This window comes from Corvus brachyrhynchos, unplaced genomic scaffold (genome assembly GCF_000691975.1).
Source record: "Corvus brachyrhynchos isolate BGI_N302 unplaced genomic scaffold, ASM69197v1 scaffold266, whole genome shotgun sequence".
Classification (NCBI taxonomy): Eukaryota; Metazoa; Chordata; class Aves; order Passeriformes; family Corvidae; genus Corvus; species Corvus brachyrhynchos.
The window spans coordinates 2802263-2820502 of NW_008238633.1; the positions used below are offsets into that span (position 1 = coordinate 2802263).

The following is an 18240-nucleotide window of genomic DNA, read 5'->3' on the forward strand; positions in this document are numbered from 1 at the left end:
TGGAAATCCTGATTTAAGGAAGGTGGCAGTGCCCTACTGGAAGGAAATCAAATTTGGGGTAATTTGCTCTACTAGAAGGAAATCAAATTTGGGGTAAACAAGCTGTAAACAGGGATTACTGCTTCCCTGATTTTCATTTTTTAAAATTACCTTTACTAAATATAATACTTTGAAATGAGATGAATTTTCCTGAATTCCTCCCTTTCTGCAGAATTATCCGCTCTGTTTACAACCTTGACTTGCACCTTTCAAAAACTGAACTTGTTGTCCACGGTTTTAACAATGAGACCAGCAACAATTCTCTATTTTGATCTCAACTCCTAAAACCCAAGAGAATTGATAAGAGTTCCTTTGATACAGCACCTAATACACAGGGTGGGTCACAAAGTAAATGAATTTATCACTACAGGCTCACTGGCTGAAAACAAACTCTTTCTTTTGTGTCAATTGTGTATTGACAATTAAGAATAAAAATATTTTACCTGAAATGTTAACAGGTTGATTTTCAAGCAGCAGCATTTCCTGAGCTTGCTACTAGTTCAAGTATATAATTCTTTTTTATTTTAAGATATTTTCTATACAAGGGTATCAGACTTCAGGTAAAATGCTTGTTTCCAATCACACCTCAGGAAGAATTTTCAGACTTTTAAAAAGTGTTCATTTCATCCAGACCAAAGGAACATGCAGAAGAATTTGGGCTCCTTGGTTTATAACTTATCTCCCCTTCCTTTCTCCCCTTCAAACCGTATCTACATTTTCAGTATTCTCTAACTCATCAGCAGTGCTAACTGAGAAATCACCAGGAATCTGGCACTGGCCATTTCCCAGATAATTCCAAAGCACTCAGATCTGAGTCTGCCTGTCTGAGTTCTGCTCTGAGCACAAAGTCAGAGCAGTTGGATTGTGGAAAGCCTCTGCTGTCCATGTTGATCAAAGACCAGCAGAATTATTGAACTGCCTCATCTCAGAGGAGCTAAAAGCCAAAATATCCGCCAACTGCACAAAAAAATCCATTCTACACTTCAAAGTCCTGGGTTTGTATCTCTCAGCTCCAGGATAAACATGGACAGCAACTGTTGTTCCTGACTGGAATGAGGATGATGGAAAATCACATCCCTAATTCAGACACTGATCTAATATCAACTGGAACTCAATTTCCTCATTAAGCTCAGCATTAAGGGCAAACACAACCGGGATTTACCAGGCAGCCCCAGCTTTGAGCAGAGCCCAGGCTGGAGCAGCACAGGGCTCATTCTGCACCTGCTGAGCACCAGCAAAGAGGGGCTGAACTCTGCTCTGCAGCTGGCAGGGATGAGCAGGAACGCTGGGGATCCAGCACGGCTGAAGCAGAGTTTGTTTGTTTTACACTCACCAAGGTGGAATCATCACAGGATCATCACAGAATTGGAACAAACCTTAAAGCTCAACCAGTGCCACCCCTGCCATGGGCAGGGACACCTTCCACTATCCCGGGCTGCTCCAAGCCACGTCCAACCTGGCCTTGGACACTGCCAGGGACTGGGCAGCCACAGCTCCTCTGTGCCAGGACCTCAGCATCCTCACAGCAATAAACACTTATCATTCATTTCCTGGTTCTTGGTCTCTGGAATCTGGAACCAGGATGATGGAGGTTCCTGCCATGCAAGGAGATGTAGGGATTGTAAATCCTACTTTTCCAGAATGGGTTTTAAATCTGGTTATATGTTTCTTTTAAATGATTTGAAAATAGCTTCAAAGATTTCCTGTGTCACTGCTTTAAATAAGATACTACAGCAGTAAATCCTGGCTCTTACTCAGCACTTGGTGCTGCTATCAGAAACCCTCATTTCACATGTGAAATGCAACAACTGCTAACCTGCATGGAAAAAAAACTTCTATCACCAACATGATGAAAAGTAGAATGACTTTCCTCAGTATTTTTGGCACTGCACAAGAGGGAAAGGTTCCTCTGGCAAATAAAGGCTCATGTATCTGATTAGCAGCAAAATACAGCTGATGCCTACACTAATATTGACCCGTTCAATTCAATTTAACTCTGGAATTTGCCTGTGAGGAGAGAGACTGAAATATCTGCGTGCTAACAAGAAGGGTCAGGAGTCTGTACTGGGACACAAAACTGGCTGCAGGAATGGATTAGTTTGGGTTTAGTTAACATGGGCAGGCTCAGGAGAAAATCACTGAGGGCACACACAAAACGTCTCAGGCCCCCTGAAACAGATGCTGAAAGCAGCAAGAGTTGTTCCTAACACTATGTTGTTGAAATGGAGCCAGATCCTGATCCCAGCCCTTTCTCAGAACCACGTGGAGATTGTGTGAGGAATTATGAGAGTGAAAAAGAGGAGAAGCAGAGAGAATCCCTTTCTCATGGTGCTCCTCTTCAGAACGATGTTGAATAATGAAGCTTTATAATAAAACTTCATGTGAATCTACCCCAGAGTTTTGAAACTGGCCTGACTTAACTGCTCCTTTTAACTGCAGTTTTAATGGCAAATAGATCAGGATTCCAAATCCTGCCTCTGCCAGGCTGGATTCTGCGGGGATAAAGCTGCAGCATCCCTGTGGCCTCTCTTCCAAGCTCCTGCAGAGCGTGTGGAGTAGGATCTCTCAGAGTGCAGTCACACACACACAACATCTGTGCAGGTCAGGGAGGGGAGAGGGAATTTGACACAGTCAGGAGAGAAATCCATCAAATCCGACAAGCCGGGGGTTGTGACGTACCATTGACTAAGCTGGCATTTGCATTATCAGTGGCATTTGCACCTGCTGCACCATCTGTGGCTGGAGGAGGGTGGGAGGAGGGATGGGAAGAATCTACTGAGCAATAATGGATAAAAAAAAAAAAACAACAAAGAAAACAAAAAAAAACCACAAAAACAAAACAACAAATGATAAATAAATAATAACAACAACGCGAACGAAAGCACGTGACAGAGCGAAAAGCGTTTGTGGCTTTGTTTGCTCCCAAAATCAAAGAGTTTTAAATGAATTAACACAAATTTCCAAAGCAACGTGGCATTGGGAGGGTGTCACAAAGTGAGCCAAAAACTCAAATAATAATAATAACAATAATAAAAAGAAATAAATATGAAACACGTTTAACAAAGTTAAAGGAGTTGGTGAGAACTGAGTGTGCATAGCCCTGTGCACATCCCTTTAGTCCTTTTAGGTGTTATTTTTTGTACTTCAATGTAATTTATGCAGTTTTAAAGGGGTTGAAATATTTCCTTTGGAGTTCATTTACACAGTGCACAGGTAGTTTTAAAATATGCATTTAAAAATGCATTATATATATATATGTACATACTACTACAGAGCAAAATGGCACATGTTTTATGGTTTAGATAATTTTGCACTTTAGGATTTAGCACCAGGTCCTGCCATCACCCAGGTAAAACACACACTGATCTGAGTAGAAACATGAAATTTTCCTATATTTTAGGTAGAAAAGGCAAATACAGTCTTGAGGAGAATAATGACTTATTTTAAATCCAGATGATGGACGTGACACACTTCCTGGTTTGCGGTGACATGAAAGGAGAATCAGAAAAGAAAACCCTCTTCTCCTCTTCAGTAATTATCCACGTATTAGAGAAAATCGGACAAGAAATCTTTCCTAACAGGAAGGTGAAAAGCTTGAAGAAGGTTTTATCATTTTACTATGATTTTATAGTAGAGTTCAAAAAAATTAGTCTCTGCAAATAATAGATAAAATTCATTTTGTTTTGTTTCTGGTGGTTAATTGCTCACAATAGAACCAAGTCCTCCCATGAATCCTGACTGAGACTCTCAAGCAGCTCCAGTCCCTGCCCCACAGGGATTGTTTCATGCTGTACTGGGTTGGTGCTGCAGAAGAACGGGCTGATTTTATTTACAAATGGCAAATTGGGAGAAGAAAATAAACAGCTCCCAGGATTTAAAAACACACCCTGTGCAACTGCATTCAGAAACATTTCCATTGCAAATTTGATTACTGTGATGGCAATGACTTAAACTGTTTTGGTGACTCGTGCTTGTTCTTTATTCCGTTTGGATCCCCACCCCAACCAGCACAGCGTGAGCTGCTAACAGCAAATCAAGGATCCCACGTTAAATACTTTGCAATTTACTGCTGGGGAACAGCTGATTATTGGAGCTGAACATGAAGATTTGCAACACCAACAATGCCTGCACACCGAAAGATTTGGCACCAGCAATCCTGTTGATTTGAAATAATTCTTTAATTTCGACTTGACTGATTCAAAGACAATTATTTCAATCAGCAGTTCCCCCCTGATTGGCACCAACTGAAAGCCTCCATTGGATGGGGTACAATTCTCACTCTACCTGGAAGCTGCTGTTCCTCCTCCTGTTTCACACCTGCGTGATGATTTTAAAGTGTTAATGAACAACAAAAGCACACGTGGACTGAAAGGGGTATTTGACTGGCAGGCTTTCTGAGAACTGCAGGTTTATGTACCAGAGGTTTTCATTTGAAATTGGGCCTCCATCTGCCACCAGCTCTGCCCAGGCATGAACACGAAGCTGCCAGCAGCATCAGAAAATGTGAAGGAATTCTCTATATTATGGATTTTTTAAATTAAAGCTGTTTCTACAGAGCCACATTCAATTAAATTCTGTGTCTGCATCCAAATTCTGACACACCTCTGTGAGAACCTCTGTCTCTGCATAAGTTACAGCTACAGCGCAGTGCAACATCCCTGATTTCTCTTTTCCTGCCTTTCCAGGCTCTTCCCAGTGAAACCTGAGAGAACCACAGTTGTCCTGAGCACAGCCCAGAGAGGCCAGCCCAGTTAAACCCAGCCCAGGCAGCTCGCACATCACACAGGGATGAAGCTGCTCCTCCTCTCCTCCAGATCTCACCAAGGCTCTGAACGACAGCAAGAGCAAACTCCAAGGTACTGCTCAAAACCAGTCTGGCATAAAAGAGTTTCATTTTGCGACGTTTCAGTCTTTCTCCTTTTAATTCTCCTGGAACTCCCCAGGTTTTGTGCCTGCCTAGGCAGAAATGAAATGATAAACATTTCAGTAAGTAAAAAGGGACTTCTTCAAAGCAGCAGGGAGTCAAAGGCAGCCACTTGCTACACATACTCAGAAATGGAAATTGTAGGTCCTGAAAACCATTTGAATTTGGCCTTCCTATCTGCAGCTTCCAACAAAAGGATGGAAACAAAAAAAGAGGTGGAATCATTTTGCCTGACAGACAGCAAATAAAATGTTCAGGAAAGCTCTAACTGCCTTTTTTTATTAATGGTGAAGACCACCAGAAAGAGCAGAAATGTCTAAAAACCCTGTATTAATTGGCCCTTAATTATGTCTGACAGACAAATATTCTTAGGACAGACTAGGAATGAAATTGCGGAAGCAGAACAATTTACAAGGCTGCGTGAAGTAAAACTGCAAAGGACAGACATTAAATCATGTTTCTGCTTAGTGTGCAGCCCATAAATTAGCAAATGCTTATGACATCACACTGTAATAAGGTGAAATGTCTAAAGAGGCTTCTTGATTTCATTAACTGAGACAGGACATGAAAGTAAAACTGTCTTGCTAACATTTACTGCTGCATTCCTGGCTTTTACTATTCTTAGCCTGACCTTTACACCTGAAGAAATTAAAATGCCTCTCAAGTCAGTCACTGACATTAAACAACTGGGCTAGCAAAGAGCCCCAGCTTATCTTTATTTTAGTCCTGAAGCTCTAAGACAGATGCTATTTCCGTGGCCAAGGGGGTTTTTCCTGGAAAAAACAAAATTACATTGATAGAAAAGCACAAAATCTTAGCAAACCGTGGGTGAGCATGGATTCATGTAGAGAAGCCACAGCAACTGGAGCATGCCCATGTACTCCCTTGCATTTCAGTGTGTACTGGAAGCCTGCAGTTTCACACTGGAAAAACATCTTGTTATCCAATGGATTTATTGGCTAACAGCTTCTGCTGTTTTTCTGTGTGACATGTGATGATAAAAATGTATCATTAAAAAAAGGGCAGTTTGAAAAATTGCATTTATTTGTCAAGAGCGAAGGAGAGCTCCGGCTGCACAAAGCCTAAAGAGCTTTCCTTGGAGCATCCTGGTGTTTGGAGATTACCTTTCTTATCTTTCTTCTCCTCCTCTTCTCCCCCAGCTCCCAGCAGAGTGAAGATGATGCCAGTCTGAGAATTCACCCCCACAGCAGTCACCAGCATCCGCCCAGAGCCTTCCATGACATGGGTACCTGAGAAGAGGCAAGAAAGGTTACAGAGAGCTAAAATAAATGTAGAAACTTATGCAAGGCTTTTATGACAGTACTGAGAGAGATTTGTTACACTTGAAAACCCTGTATTGAGGGGGATTTTACCACGTAACAAAACTAAACCCTGTTTTGTGCATTACTCTCGACCAAGAATTAATGCTTCAGCACAAACCTCAGGCTGCACATCCATCACCAACACATCAGATTCTCTTTTTAAAAGAAATATTGCCACTAACCAAGTTTATCTTTCGCAAGAAAACAGTTTCAGCAGAACACCACAAATATACAAATTAGGCCTGCCACCCAAATAAACCCCCCCCCAAAAAAAAAAATTCCATTCAAACCTAAAGATCAGAAAAGATCTTTAAAAGCCAGCACAGACTTGGTTGATTCAGTCAGGAAACAAAAGCTCTGAAACCTTCCTCAGAAATTTATTGGAGCCTCCTTTAAGATATGTCACTACTTCCAGTACATTTTAATTAAGAACTTGCTATTTGTATCCCCGTGTTTTGTTCTGAGGGAATCTTTTCCTGAATTGGACGACAAAGGTGGGTAGAAATATCCTCCAGAAAGAGGCACTTACTCCCACGCTCCCAGGGCAGCTCTCCCAACAAAACAGGCACCCACCACGTCTCCAGCTTAGCTCTGCACACCTGCAGAGGGCAAAAATCTCTGAATTTGAGATGCCTGTCTGAACCTTTTCTTAATGTTAGGCCTGTAAAAGAGAATCCCAAAAAAAATCCTTCCACCCAATTCTGGTCATTTCACCACTTAAGCAGAATTATGATTAAATTAGCTTGGATACAGAACCAGGCTCGATGCTTTCAATCGGTGGTTGCAGAAATGGAATTCTGGACTGCAGGTTTTCCATTTGTCTGTCACTAAACATGGATTTCATCTTCACATTGAACAACTCTACTGAGTTCCTTCCCTCTCAAGACTTGACCTTAGCAAAACTTTTTTTTTTAACATGCTGATTATTTAAATTAAAGTAGAAAAATGGTGAATATTCCACGGTAGAAAAGGAAAACTGGTTTAGTAAGGGAAGAGGGAAACATTAGATGGATAAGGACCTTATTACAGGACATATTTTTCAGACAAAAGTCCAGCTAAACATGAAACTCAGAAATGCCTAAATCTAATAATGGTACTGGTGAAATACATGGAACTAGGGCTGAAAAAGCAAGAAAAGAAAAGCAGAACATGCCATTTTGGGGGTCTGATGCTGTTTTTACTTCCAGCAAACTTGTGGGGAACAAAAATTTCTCAGTGGGCAAATCTAAACAAGGTTTTGGTCAGTGCAGTTATCAAGAGGAAACCAAAGTTAAAAATAAAGTGAACCAACCATCAGAATATCCTCTATGAAAAAAGAGCTTTCCCTGAAAAAAAACCCTCATTTACAAGTAATTTCAACATATCCAAATAATTCCAAACTTTTGAAGTCAGCTGCTTGGTTCTGAAAGTTTCTGCTGTGCCAGAAGCCCAGCTTGGGACATTTTCTGGGTTTTCTGGTAGTGAATTAAGAGCAAACCAGAATTATTTTGCTCCAGGCAATAACTGACCCGATTCCTTAATCAAGCTTTGCTTTTATTTCCAAAACGTTACAAAGCACCACGACCAAGAGGTTTCTTTGGTTTGTTTGTTCTGGTCTAAGCTCTGTTCCCTTTGTTTCCAATCCTGTTGAGCGTTGACAGAACCAGATACTGGTAAAAGTTTGACCAGGGTAAAATAAATTCCTGCCAACCTCAGTTCAGTGAGAGCCACATCAGGTGGGCTCCTCTACCTCTTTCACACCTTCATCAAATTAATCTAAATAACTGGGAAAAAAGGAAGGAAAATGTTTTAGCAACTATGGAAGAGAAGCAGCTTCTTTCATTTCCAGGTGCAGCAGGGCCTGGATTCCCATTCCTGCCCTCCTGGGTGGCACCCATGTGATGGGTGCAGATGGAAACATCTGCCAGAGGCAGCATTTGGACACTCACAATTGCTCCTCAAGTGCAGCAAAAGCTGTCTGGATGATTCAACAGGACACAAAGCACAGAAACTCGGTTTAATTACGGCACTGAACCTGAGGGAGTATCAAAAACGCTCCTTGAGGGGCCAAAGTGAAAACAACACTCCCCAACCCTGGGTGTTTGTCTTCCACCAAATTTCGACCCCCCAAACAAACTGTGGCCACCATCCCAAAGTTTTCAGGGATTCCTCTGGCAAACCTGAGCTGTTTCCACTTCCAGCAGGTGATAAGGAAGAACAGTGGCAAGCAACATCCTGGCAGTATTTGTTTAAATTCCAAATGAGAACTCACTGATGTCTTCAGGCAGAAGAATAAGAGGAAAATTTAAGGCCTGTCGATGTTTTTGGAGGGGGGTTGGTTTGTTTGTTTGTTTGGTTTTTTCTTCTATAATCAAGTTTTATAAAAATACAGGTCTAGGTTGACATCCAAGAGGAACTTTTTAAACCAGCTCAAACCCATCCTGAAAAACGTGGTGGTTTCCAAGTTTTTGGACAAGTAACAATGGGCAGTGCATCAATTTCTGCATCGTTGGGATTAAACTTTGCACTGTATTTAGGGAAGAAGGAAGTTTTTTGCATGAGAGAATCTCCAATCATCAATTCTGCTCCTGAGCAAAGAGAATTCAGGGATTTTCTAACATGTCATGAGCCCAAATTTATCAGTGTAAGTATGGAACAAAAGTGTGTGCAGTGCTTATTAAAATATCCCATTGATTCTTCACCTTCTTTGCAATCACATAAAGATTATCCAGTGAGAGAGAAATAAAGATTATAAACTTTATTGATCTCTGCATTGGAAATATAATTTTCTCTCCCCATAGCAAAGAAACTTGAATATTTGAAAATGAGTTTCAGTTTATAACACATTGGTGATTGTTATATATCAGCATATCTGTTATTTGTGATCACATCCCAGCTGGAATCCTCTGACAAATGACCCACCTTTATTTGAACTTAAAAATCGCATTCAATTTATCTGATTTACTGCAAAGAATTATATCACAGACTACAAATATTAAAAATAATTTGAGTTTACCACAGAAATCAAGCTCAAAATATTTTGTATATCCAGTTGCTTTTAAACATATTGTTTCTTTTATTTTACCTTCCATACACAGAAAGGGTTTAAAGAGACTTTAAAAGTCTTTGAAATTTAATGGTAAATTAAAACTAACATGCAAAGAATTGAAACAATTGCTATTTCCCTGAGACTTTCCTTTTCCTCTGAAAATGCTTGATTTCTTTATACTTTTACAAAATAAGTGTGATGATCAGAAATAACTGCACACAACCGAAAACCCAACAATGTGAATTTTAAATTACAAAGTGACAAGGGCAGTGAATGTGATCAAAATCTCAGCTCTACCTGGGTGGCCAAAACCTCATGGAAAAGGAAACCCCAATAAAATGTGGCCAAGGCAGAGAACAGCAGGAACTCAGAGGGGATGGGGCAGATTTTACCTGACAGCAGCATCGGGTCTTTGTCCACGGATTTGCGGACCTGGTCGGACTCTCCAGTCAAAGAGCTCTCATCAATTTTGAGATCATTTCCTTGAATAAATATCCCATCAGCAGGGAGAAGGTCACCTGTGGTGAGATCATGGGGAAGGAAAACCACCATGAGATTGTTTTCATAATTACATCATGACTTTTGTTACAGAATCCCAATAAGCCATTGCATTAAAAGGTAAAACGAAAGCAGAGTGAAGGAGTCACTCCTGTTTCTGTCCACATGAGCCACAGCATTGCAATCCTGCAAGGAAAGGCTGTTGTACTGCAAACATTTTCTGATTAATGCTATCCCAGAACCCAAATGTACCACGTTTAACACACAATGGACATCCCCATCCTGGGGGGTTGGCAGGGAAGTGCTCTTCACATCACCTGAAGGTTTCTCCATCAGACTTCATAGGAATTAAGAGCAGCTAATCAACAGCTGAGCTGCCCTTTCCCCTTCCCCCCTCAGGAAGCCCTTAGGTAAGTCCTGGAGAAACGTGATGGCTGATGGAACAGGGATATTGCTGGAACTCCCAAAACAGAGTTCCTGCAGGAGTCTTCCACTCCAGTGGAGCACACGGCTTTCCCTATGGCATGGGATTATCAGACACCTGGTCTGGGGGATCCACCTGGATCTGAAGCAACTTGTGAGGTGAGCACAGAGGCCCAATTCCCTTCTACACAACATTTAAAAATACTTCCTCTTATCCCTAACTGGACAGAAATTAAAAAAAAAAAAGAATCTGAATAACGCAATCCTCCATGATAGAGAATTCCCTTTGTATGAACTGTTCTTGCCCTGGTCAGTGAAAGAAGTTTACACCAATAAAATTGATTTGCTAATGCAGTTTTACAGCAGGTTCTCCTTTTGCCCTGAGAGCCCAGTTTGGCACCTCACCATGGCCAAGGACAATCACACACTCCTGCCTTTTCCATCCCTTCCAGTAATTGTGTCCATCCTGCTGGGAAGACCCAGGAGAGTCAACAAAGGCTCTCTAGGTCATGCACTCACCGTATTTCACCTGGGCAATGTCCCCAACCACGATCTCTGCCACGGGGATTTGGATGACCTGTCCCCCCCGCACCACGGTGAACTTCTGCTCCTGCTCGATGCGGCTCTGCAGCCCCCGGAACTGCTTCTCCTTGCTCCAGTCGTTGAAGGCAGTGACAAGGACAACACAGATGACAGACAGGAGGATGGCAGCACCTTCAATCCAGCCAGCTTCGGCCTCACCCTCATCCTCAGCTCCTCCTGTTGCAGTACCACACCCTGCAGAGACATTAAGGACCAGTTTAGGTGGGGTTTATCACAAGAAATAAAACTTGCTGTGACATGACGAGGTGAGGGAATGGAGCTGCTTTTCCAAGCACTGCCTGCTAATGAAACGCAGCAGAGTGGAGGAAAAAGACAAATAAAGAGGTCTGTGGAAAAGAGAAAAGAAATAAATCAACAGAAATCTTAGTTCTTTTAATTTTTCTACTGAGCAATCCATCCTTGGTGAACCTGAACTAAACAATGAGGAAGAGAAAGCAACAATTCTGTTATGTGATAGAAGGGCTCAGAGCTTCACCCGAGCCACCAAGAACTTGCAGAATTTATTTAAAGTGACAAGAAGCACTAAAACAATGAATGACATTAATCAATGCAAAACAATGGCATTAAATTAACATTAACAACCTGCCAGTTTAAATTAAACAATTTTTGACACAATTTTTTAAAACAATTTTCAACACAATTTCTAAATGTTCTCAGCTAAGCACACTTATGGGGAACAGTTGTTAAAAAAAATTACTGGCGTGAACTGAGTTTATCAGTGCTTCAATTTGATAATGAATGTATTAAGGAACACTGAGTGAAAAAAGCTCCCTGATATTAATTCAGCAATCTTCCCCACAGAGAAATACAGTGGGATGCTTCTAGAACTGCAAGTACATTATTCCTGCCACAGGTAAAACAGTGTTAAGAGAATGACTCTATTCTGAGCTGTTAATTCTGAATTACTTTATATATATCTGCTCATTATCTATCTCAAAATTGGATGCAATTAAAATTCAAATAGACTTCCTAGATAGTATTCACCAAATAAAACTGACAAATAGATCTCCTTCTTAGTGAAAGAGCACCTGGGAGAAATACTGGGCAGCCAAGGACACATTCCAGAGTCACATTCCAGAGATATCCCAAGTGATGGGAGAGGAGAACCCAGCCTGAGCCCCCTCTCCTGAGTGACCTAGGAAGAACTTTTTCTGTTTTCCATGAAGAATGGGACCAGGCAGGAATTTGACATCACTTTTCCATCTTACCCAGCTACCAGGGGGTTCAGCAAATTTGCTTCCACCTCTGACTGCACTTTAATTTTGGTTTATTCGTCACCTGTCACTAGAGGGAATTAACAACCAATGTGATTTCTATTTCTAAATTACAAACAGGAGCATCATAATTCATTAACCAGCTGAGTAATTACTCCTGCATGTGAACAATAACAAAACTACCAAAAGTCAAAGGAAGAAAGATGAGACTGAACAGCCACTAAGAGAGGAAGAAAATGAAAATAAAGGGAGTTTTTACCAAGTTCTCTGTAATTTACATTGAGACCTCTTAAGGGAAAGGCAAAGGCTGCTCCCAAGGGCAGGGATGTGCTTCCACTCATGGCCCTCCTGAACCTTCAGCACAAGAACCTTCCTAAAACCACTTGTATAGCACTCAAGGAAGAAATTAAAAAACCTTTTTTAACTTCAGTACCTTAAGCTGCTCATCACCAGCCACAAATGCAACTCAGAAACCAACCCTGTAACTTCCTCCTTCAGCAGAACGGGGATTTTGGGAAGGACTGATGATTTTTGCTCTGTTTAGCCTTAATCTTCTTAATTGGGCTGCGTTTGATTTTAAATTCCTTTTCCAAACCAGCAAATTCACTCTTGTCCTGCTTGTATTAAATGGTTTCCTAATGCAAGGAATTCTGTTTCAGCAGATATAACACCAGAATTCCTTTTTCATTAGATTTGACTTAGAATTAAGTATGATGAATATTTTAGTTTTTTAAGGGCAAACCTCCTCCCTTATTTCTCACAAAATAAACGTGGCCTGGTGTAGCCACAGTGAAACACTGATTTTATTTCCTTTTCAAGAGTGGAAATTTAGTGCAGCTTATACAAAATTACAAAGAGCTGCTGCAGAGTAATACTTCCAAGACTTCAGTAAAAAAATACATCTTGATTAAGCAAAATCAGGTGAAAAATAAAAATATTCCTTGACTGGATCAGTGAAATTAATTTTGTGTTTGTGCTGTCAGAACTGATCTCCACATTCACATAAATGGTACCACGGAGCATGCAAATAATACAAGATGTTATGGTTAAGATAAAAGGAATTACCTGTAGATACCTCAAGTAAAATCAAATAAAACAATCCACTTTTCAGCTGAAATATTTATTTTATTTCAGCTGAAAAAAAATTGTTTGTAAGAATGAAAGAAAATCTACAGGAAACAGATTGAACTTAGATCAAGCTCTTGGAAAGTGTCCCTAAATATGACAAGCTTCCACACTGAATAAAAAATCATGTTTACAACTTAAAATCCTGAGAAAATTCTCCACAGCTCAATGAAAACAACAAAATTTTAAAGGCATTTAACTTTTTTTTGTGTTCATTTCATTTGACAAAGATAACTTCAGGCGGAGCAGAGGTGTTTGAAGGGAGGAAGGAATTCTAGGAGCAGAGAAATTAATTGCTAGACCTTATCAAAACCTGAAGTCTTTCAGAGGGGTGGAGGAAATGGTGAGTTGCTTTTTGGATTTTTGAGTCTTTAACAGTTGAAATTCAGCGTGGCCTCTCTAAAACCACAGGGGATCTCCCAGCCCAGGCTATGGGACACACTGAGAGGTCAATCAGACCATCAGAATTTCCCAAAATTTTGCCTTTGCGTTTTACACTCCGCAGAAAGGAGATGGGATGACAGTGCTACATAAACGAATGCAGAACGAATGCAAAATGTTCCTTTGATAGGAATAAACTCCAGGAAAAACCTGCCTGCTCCTTACAACAGCGAGATTTTAGAGCAGATTTTTTAAAAATATTAAAAGCAGGATTTCAAAATGCAGCCTGGCCTTTATGAGATGACCAATCTGTCAAGAAATATTTTCTTGAACTCTGTGGTTGTTCTTGCTTCCAAACTCTTTTAGAGGGGTTCCTTTTTAATAGGAAAACAAATGAAGGAAACCTGCATCTCCATTGGTATAAGTCTGTCTAATGATTTCTTACATACTTAAGGAAAAACAATGGGGTTTTTAATGGGGTTTTTTTGCCATTATGGTTTTCTAGAAATCATAGAAAGACTTATATGGATTTACAGGAAGAAATTTTATGTGTTTATAGGGGGAAAAGCCACAAACTGCTTAACTCTATACTGATATTATCTATCCTTATTGCAGTGCAGAGTGACCAAGTATTGACCTTACAGATAAGGAGGACATAAGAAATACTGATAAAATACATAAAATACACCATATTAGTACACCTCAGTAGCAAAATTGAGTTTAAAGCATCTAATTTTTATTAAAAATGTTCAAATAAGCTTGAAAAAATGCATGTTAAGGTACAAGATTGCTGCTCTGCTTTCCCAGAGAGCACGTGGTTCTCAACGCTACCCAAAAATCTGCCTGAGTTTTATTGAAATGCACAGAATGAAAAGCATCACAAAAGAACTGTTAATATGCAGATGTGATTTGCAGCAGGGTTTTATTCCAAGGCAGCAAATTGTGATGTTCTCATCTTAAATTACATTTAACAGAGGCCCTACCTGTCAGAAAATCCAATTCCAGAGAGGTAAATAAATTTAAAATAGGGAGCTCTTTTCTACCACAGCTCTGAACATGTGTCATGGCCAAAGTCTCATCCTCACAGGACAGAAAATGCACGCAGGGTTTGAAACTGAGATTATCTGCAAGTCCAGAATGTAAAGGGCTGGGGCTCCTTTAGCACAGAAAAAGCCATAAAATGGATTAGTTTATCCCAAAAGGAACACCCAGGTGAGCTGGAACTCCCCAGGAGAGGGAGAACCTGGCAGCACAGCCTCAAAGAACACTCAGAAACACAAAGGGGACCAAGGTGACTACGCCCATAAAATATCTGAAAGGACATTACCAGAACCCTGTGGAAGGAGAACAGAATTTTTAAAGCTTAAGACTAGACCAGAAATAGATCAGCAAAGGCTGTTGGAAAGTTTTCTATAGAGGGGAGATGAAAGGAAGGAAAAATCCAAAGGCAAGGAGGGTTCAGGAAGGAAAGAATAGGAAAGCTCTGCCACCCATCACTCGTAGTGAGCCCGGCTGAAGTGGCAGCAGCTGGGGTTCCATCTCAGCAGCAACTGCAGCTCTGGCCTCCAAACCTGCCCAGGAGCCTGGAGAGCTGAGCAAACACCCAGGCACTCACCTGGCTGCACCTCGTTGCCAGCAAACTCAAAACTGGCCTCAGAAACCTACTCTGCATTAGCAGAATCTAATTATATAGAAGGGTTTAGAAGGAAAAAGCTGATGAAAAAGGCACAGGTTATTAAAGGGGGAGGGAACTGTGTGGTAGAAAAGCCCTGAATGTGCTTGTGGTGAAAGGGGAAGGGGAAGAAGGAGAGGAGGAGACACAAGAGCAGGTTAAAGCACCACAGGAACAGCGAGCAAGAAGCATCACGAAATAATAATCTGGTTGATGTTATTAATCATTTCAACTTGGTGAAAGGCAGCAAGGGAAATAAAAGGAAAAAGCCACAAAAAGCCAGACAGCATCACCTGACAGCTTGCCAGGCTCATGTCCTGTTGGATCTGGAATGCTTTTAGTAGCACAGACACCATTTGAATATACAATTCTCGTAATATCAACCAAATCTGCACAGATACAGAAGGAAGAACACAGGCTCAGTGCAGCTAAAAAGAATATCTGCTTAAAATTTCAAAGACTTATCAGGAGATCCTTAAAGCTGCTTTGAATAACATAATGAATATAATTACAAACTATACGGTCCTGAGCTGCAGCACAGTCATTTTTAAATCAGAAAAAGGACATTTTTAAAAATCTCTGAACATCTGTATTCCTAAATCCCAACCTACAGCACATACCTACCCCTCAGCTACTCATTTCAACCTACACGCTGCTATTTTTAAGCTGAGAATACCTTGTGGCATTTAAATTCCCTAGGAAAATCTCCTAACACCCCCAGAGGTAATTTTTTTAGTCAGTCAAACTGGTTTCGTCATCAGAACGACAACAGCTCCCCTGATAAAAACTTTTTATTGAATCGCTTTCTCTAAAAACGTTTTTCCCTGGCTGCAGCTCCAGCACTGATGTTATTAAAGCAAATTGAGCAGCTCTAAGTTACAGCAGAGCAGGGCTCTGGTCCCTAACATCACCACTGATGTTTCTTACTTTACAAATGTGTTTAGCTGTGTGAGAAAAGGACCAATAACCAAAAAATTATGCAATAAACACCGTAAATTCCCCTCCTTAACAAGGCTTTTAAAGCTGTAACAGGCACCGCAGCATTTATTTCTACAGATTCCTCGTGGTGTTGTGTCTTGGCACACAGTTAGTCCCAGGAGTCACTGCCACCACCATTCCTGCCCCGAACCCTGCGCTGTGTGACGAGGCATCAGCAGATGTTGAATCACTTCCCACGAGGGCAGAGCAGGAGGGGCTGCCTCAGTGTCACCTCAGAGCCACAGCTGAGGCAGAGGGGCAGAAATTACTGGAAATTCAACAATTTCTGCCTTTCTCTCACTCTCTCCAAGGGTTTAGTCAGCCCTGACAAGCATCTCCAAGTTACCTGCACCAATCAGCGCTCTCCAAAGCCACGCTCCTTCCGGCCTTGCAGAAGGGATTTACGGAGTGTCAGAAAATTACACTACAAACACTGAGGTTTAGGGGGTTTCTACATTCACTAGAAGTGACTTTTGGACACAATACTAGAACTCCTTGCTCTGTGATCCATCGGTTTGTTACGTAAAGGCTCCAGGGGGGCGGGGAGGGGGAAGCAAAGAGCTGCTGTCCCTGTGGGTTTGTTATGTAACTGTCAACTCCAGAGCTTGCTATTAAATATTTACACATTTCTGACATCTATATGCAAGGAAACAAATCTGGGGGCCCTGCAAGCATATATATATATTCACACATTCCTCAGCCTGATCACAAACACTCATGAGCACAGGAATGTTGATTGAAATACTCCCTCCACTTCAGTGGATGGGATATGTCGAGCAAGATCCTTCTGCCTGGCACCTCCAAAGAAATGCAGTTTGGAGAGATCAGGCAAAGGGATGGGTCCTCACTCCACCAAAGGACCAAGGAACTACTTCTACCATGTTTATACTCAGTTTTATTCCCTTTTGTTGCCACAGAAAAAATAGAGATGGGAAAAAAAAAATGGGATTTTTCATCACAAGTCCTGTTCTTAGGGATTGCAAGAGAAAACCTTGACATAGGGTTGTTGTAGCTTCACTTATATTGCTCCGAGCTAGAGATGTCTGGTAAATATAACCTCACACTCCAAAGGTAAAACACGGCTTCCAAATGCAGGAATGAGACCTTGGAAAGTTGTTCTGTGCTTGTCAACAAGGATTCAAGTGCAGTTATTCAACCATTTGACTTGCAAGGTCACGTCCTAGCTGAGTCCTACTTACAGAATTAATACTTCTGGAGGATCTCTTCCTCTCTTCCTGGAAAATATGTGAGAAGATTTTCTATTCCATGCCAAAGTTCTCAATCTCGTTACCTGCCATCCCCAGCCGAGAGCTGAGTCGTGCCTGGCACCCTGGCAATGTGTGTAATGAGCAACAACCACCAGCAGCCCAGTTTGGTCAGAGATCTGCACATCCCTGATGAAGGGAAGGCATCTGGGAGACTTCAGTTTTTGCAGCCCAACCCAGAGTTGTAGGAAGCAGATGTAGGTCACTTTGCATTAGGAAATAATTATTTAACCTGCAGGTCCCACATGACACAATGTGCACATTTTGCCCTTTATGAGTTCTTAATGTGTTGTTACTGATGCCAGCTCGAGTCTTAAACTTCTCTCAACCCTCCACAGCACTGAGATCCAGTCAGGAATTTGGTCCCAAAGCTCCCCTGGTGTGGGGAGCACTGCAGAATGGAGAGTTTGATGCAGTGGATCAACACCAGAGTGTAATAAATAAAAACCAATGCAAAATAAAAATTGAAAAAACTGCACATTGCAGTAAAAAGATCGATTGACACAAAAAACCCCAGGCAGTGCTGGATGAGCAGGACCTCATTTGTTCTCTCATTTCAAATGTGATGGGTTCAAAATAGGGGAAAGAGAAAATCCTAAAGACAGACAGCCTAACCGGATATCCAGCCAGGAAAGGAGGAAATCAAGAAGTTTATGATAGGGAGGCTTCAGAAAAGACAATTTCTACTAATAAATTGTAATGCAATCTCAATCCAGAAGCAGGTCTTCTGTAAGCATTTTAGAATATGGTAAAAATCAAGATGGGCAT

At 41.2% G+C, this 18240-nt stretch overlaps 1 protein-coding gene across 13 annotated transcripts in view; it reads right to left on the reverse strand.

Moving 5' to 3' along the window:
• Nucleotides 1–18240, reverse strand: part of ATP2B2 (ATPase plasma membrane Ca2+ transporting 2) — a 284984-nt gene that overhangs the window by 76154 nt on the left and 190590 nt on the right. For 9 of the 13 annotated variants that reach the window (XM_017737308.1, XM_017737312.1, XM_017737310.1 and 6 more), the window contains 4 exons: nt 10754–11011; nt 9706–9831; nt 6088–6213; nt 2719–2811 (listed from right to left, as the gene is read on the reverse strand). In XM_017737308.1, the coding sequence (XP_017592797.1) occupies nt 2719–2811; nt 6088–6213; nt 9706–9831; nt 10754–11011 (603 nt within the window). The remainder of the gene's footprint in view (nt 1–2718; nt 2812–6087; nt 6214–9705; nt 9832–10753; nt 11012–18240) is intronic. The other 4 variants (XM_017737319.1, XM_017737316.1, XM_017737321.1 and 1 more) reach the window with 1 other exon arrangement.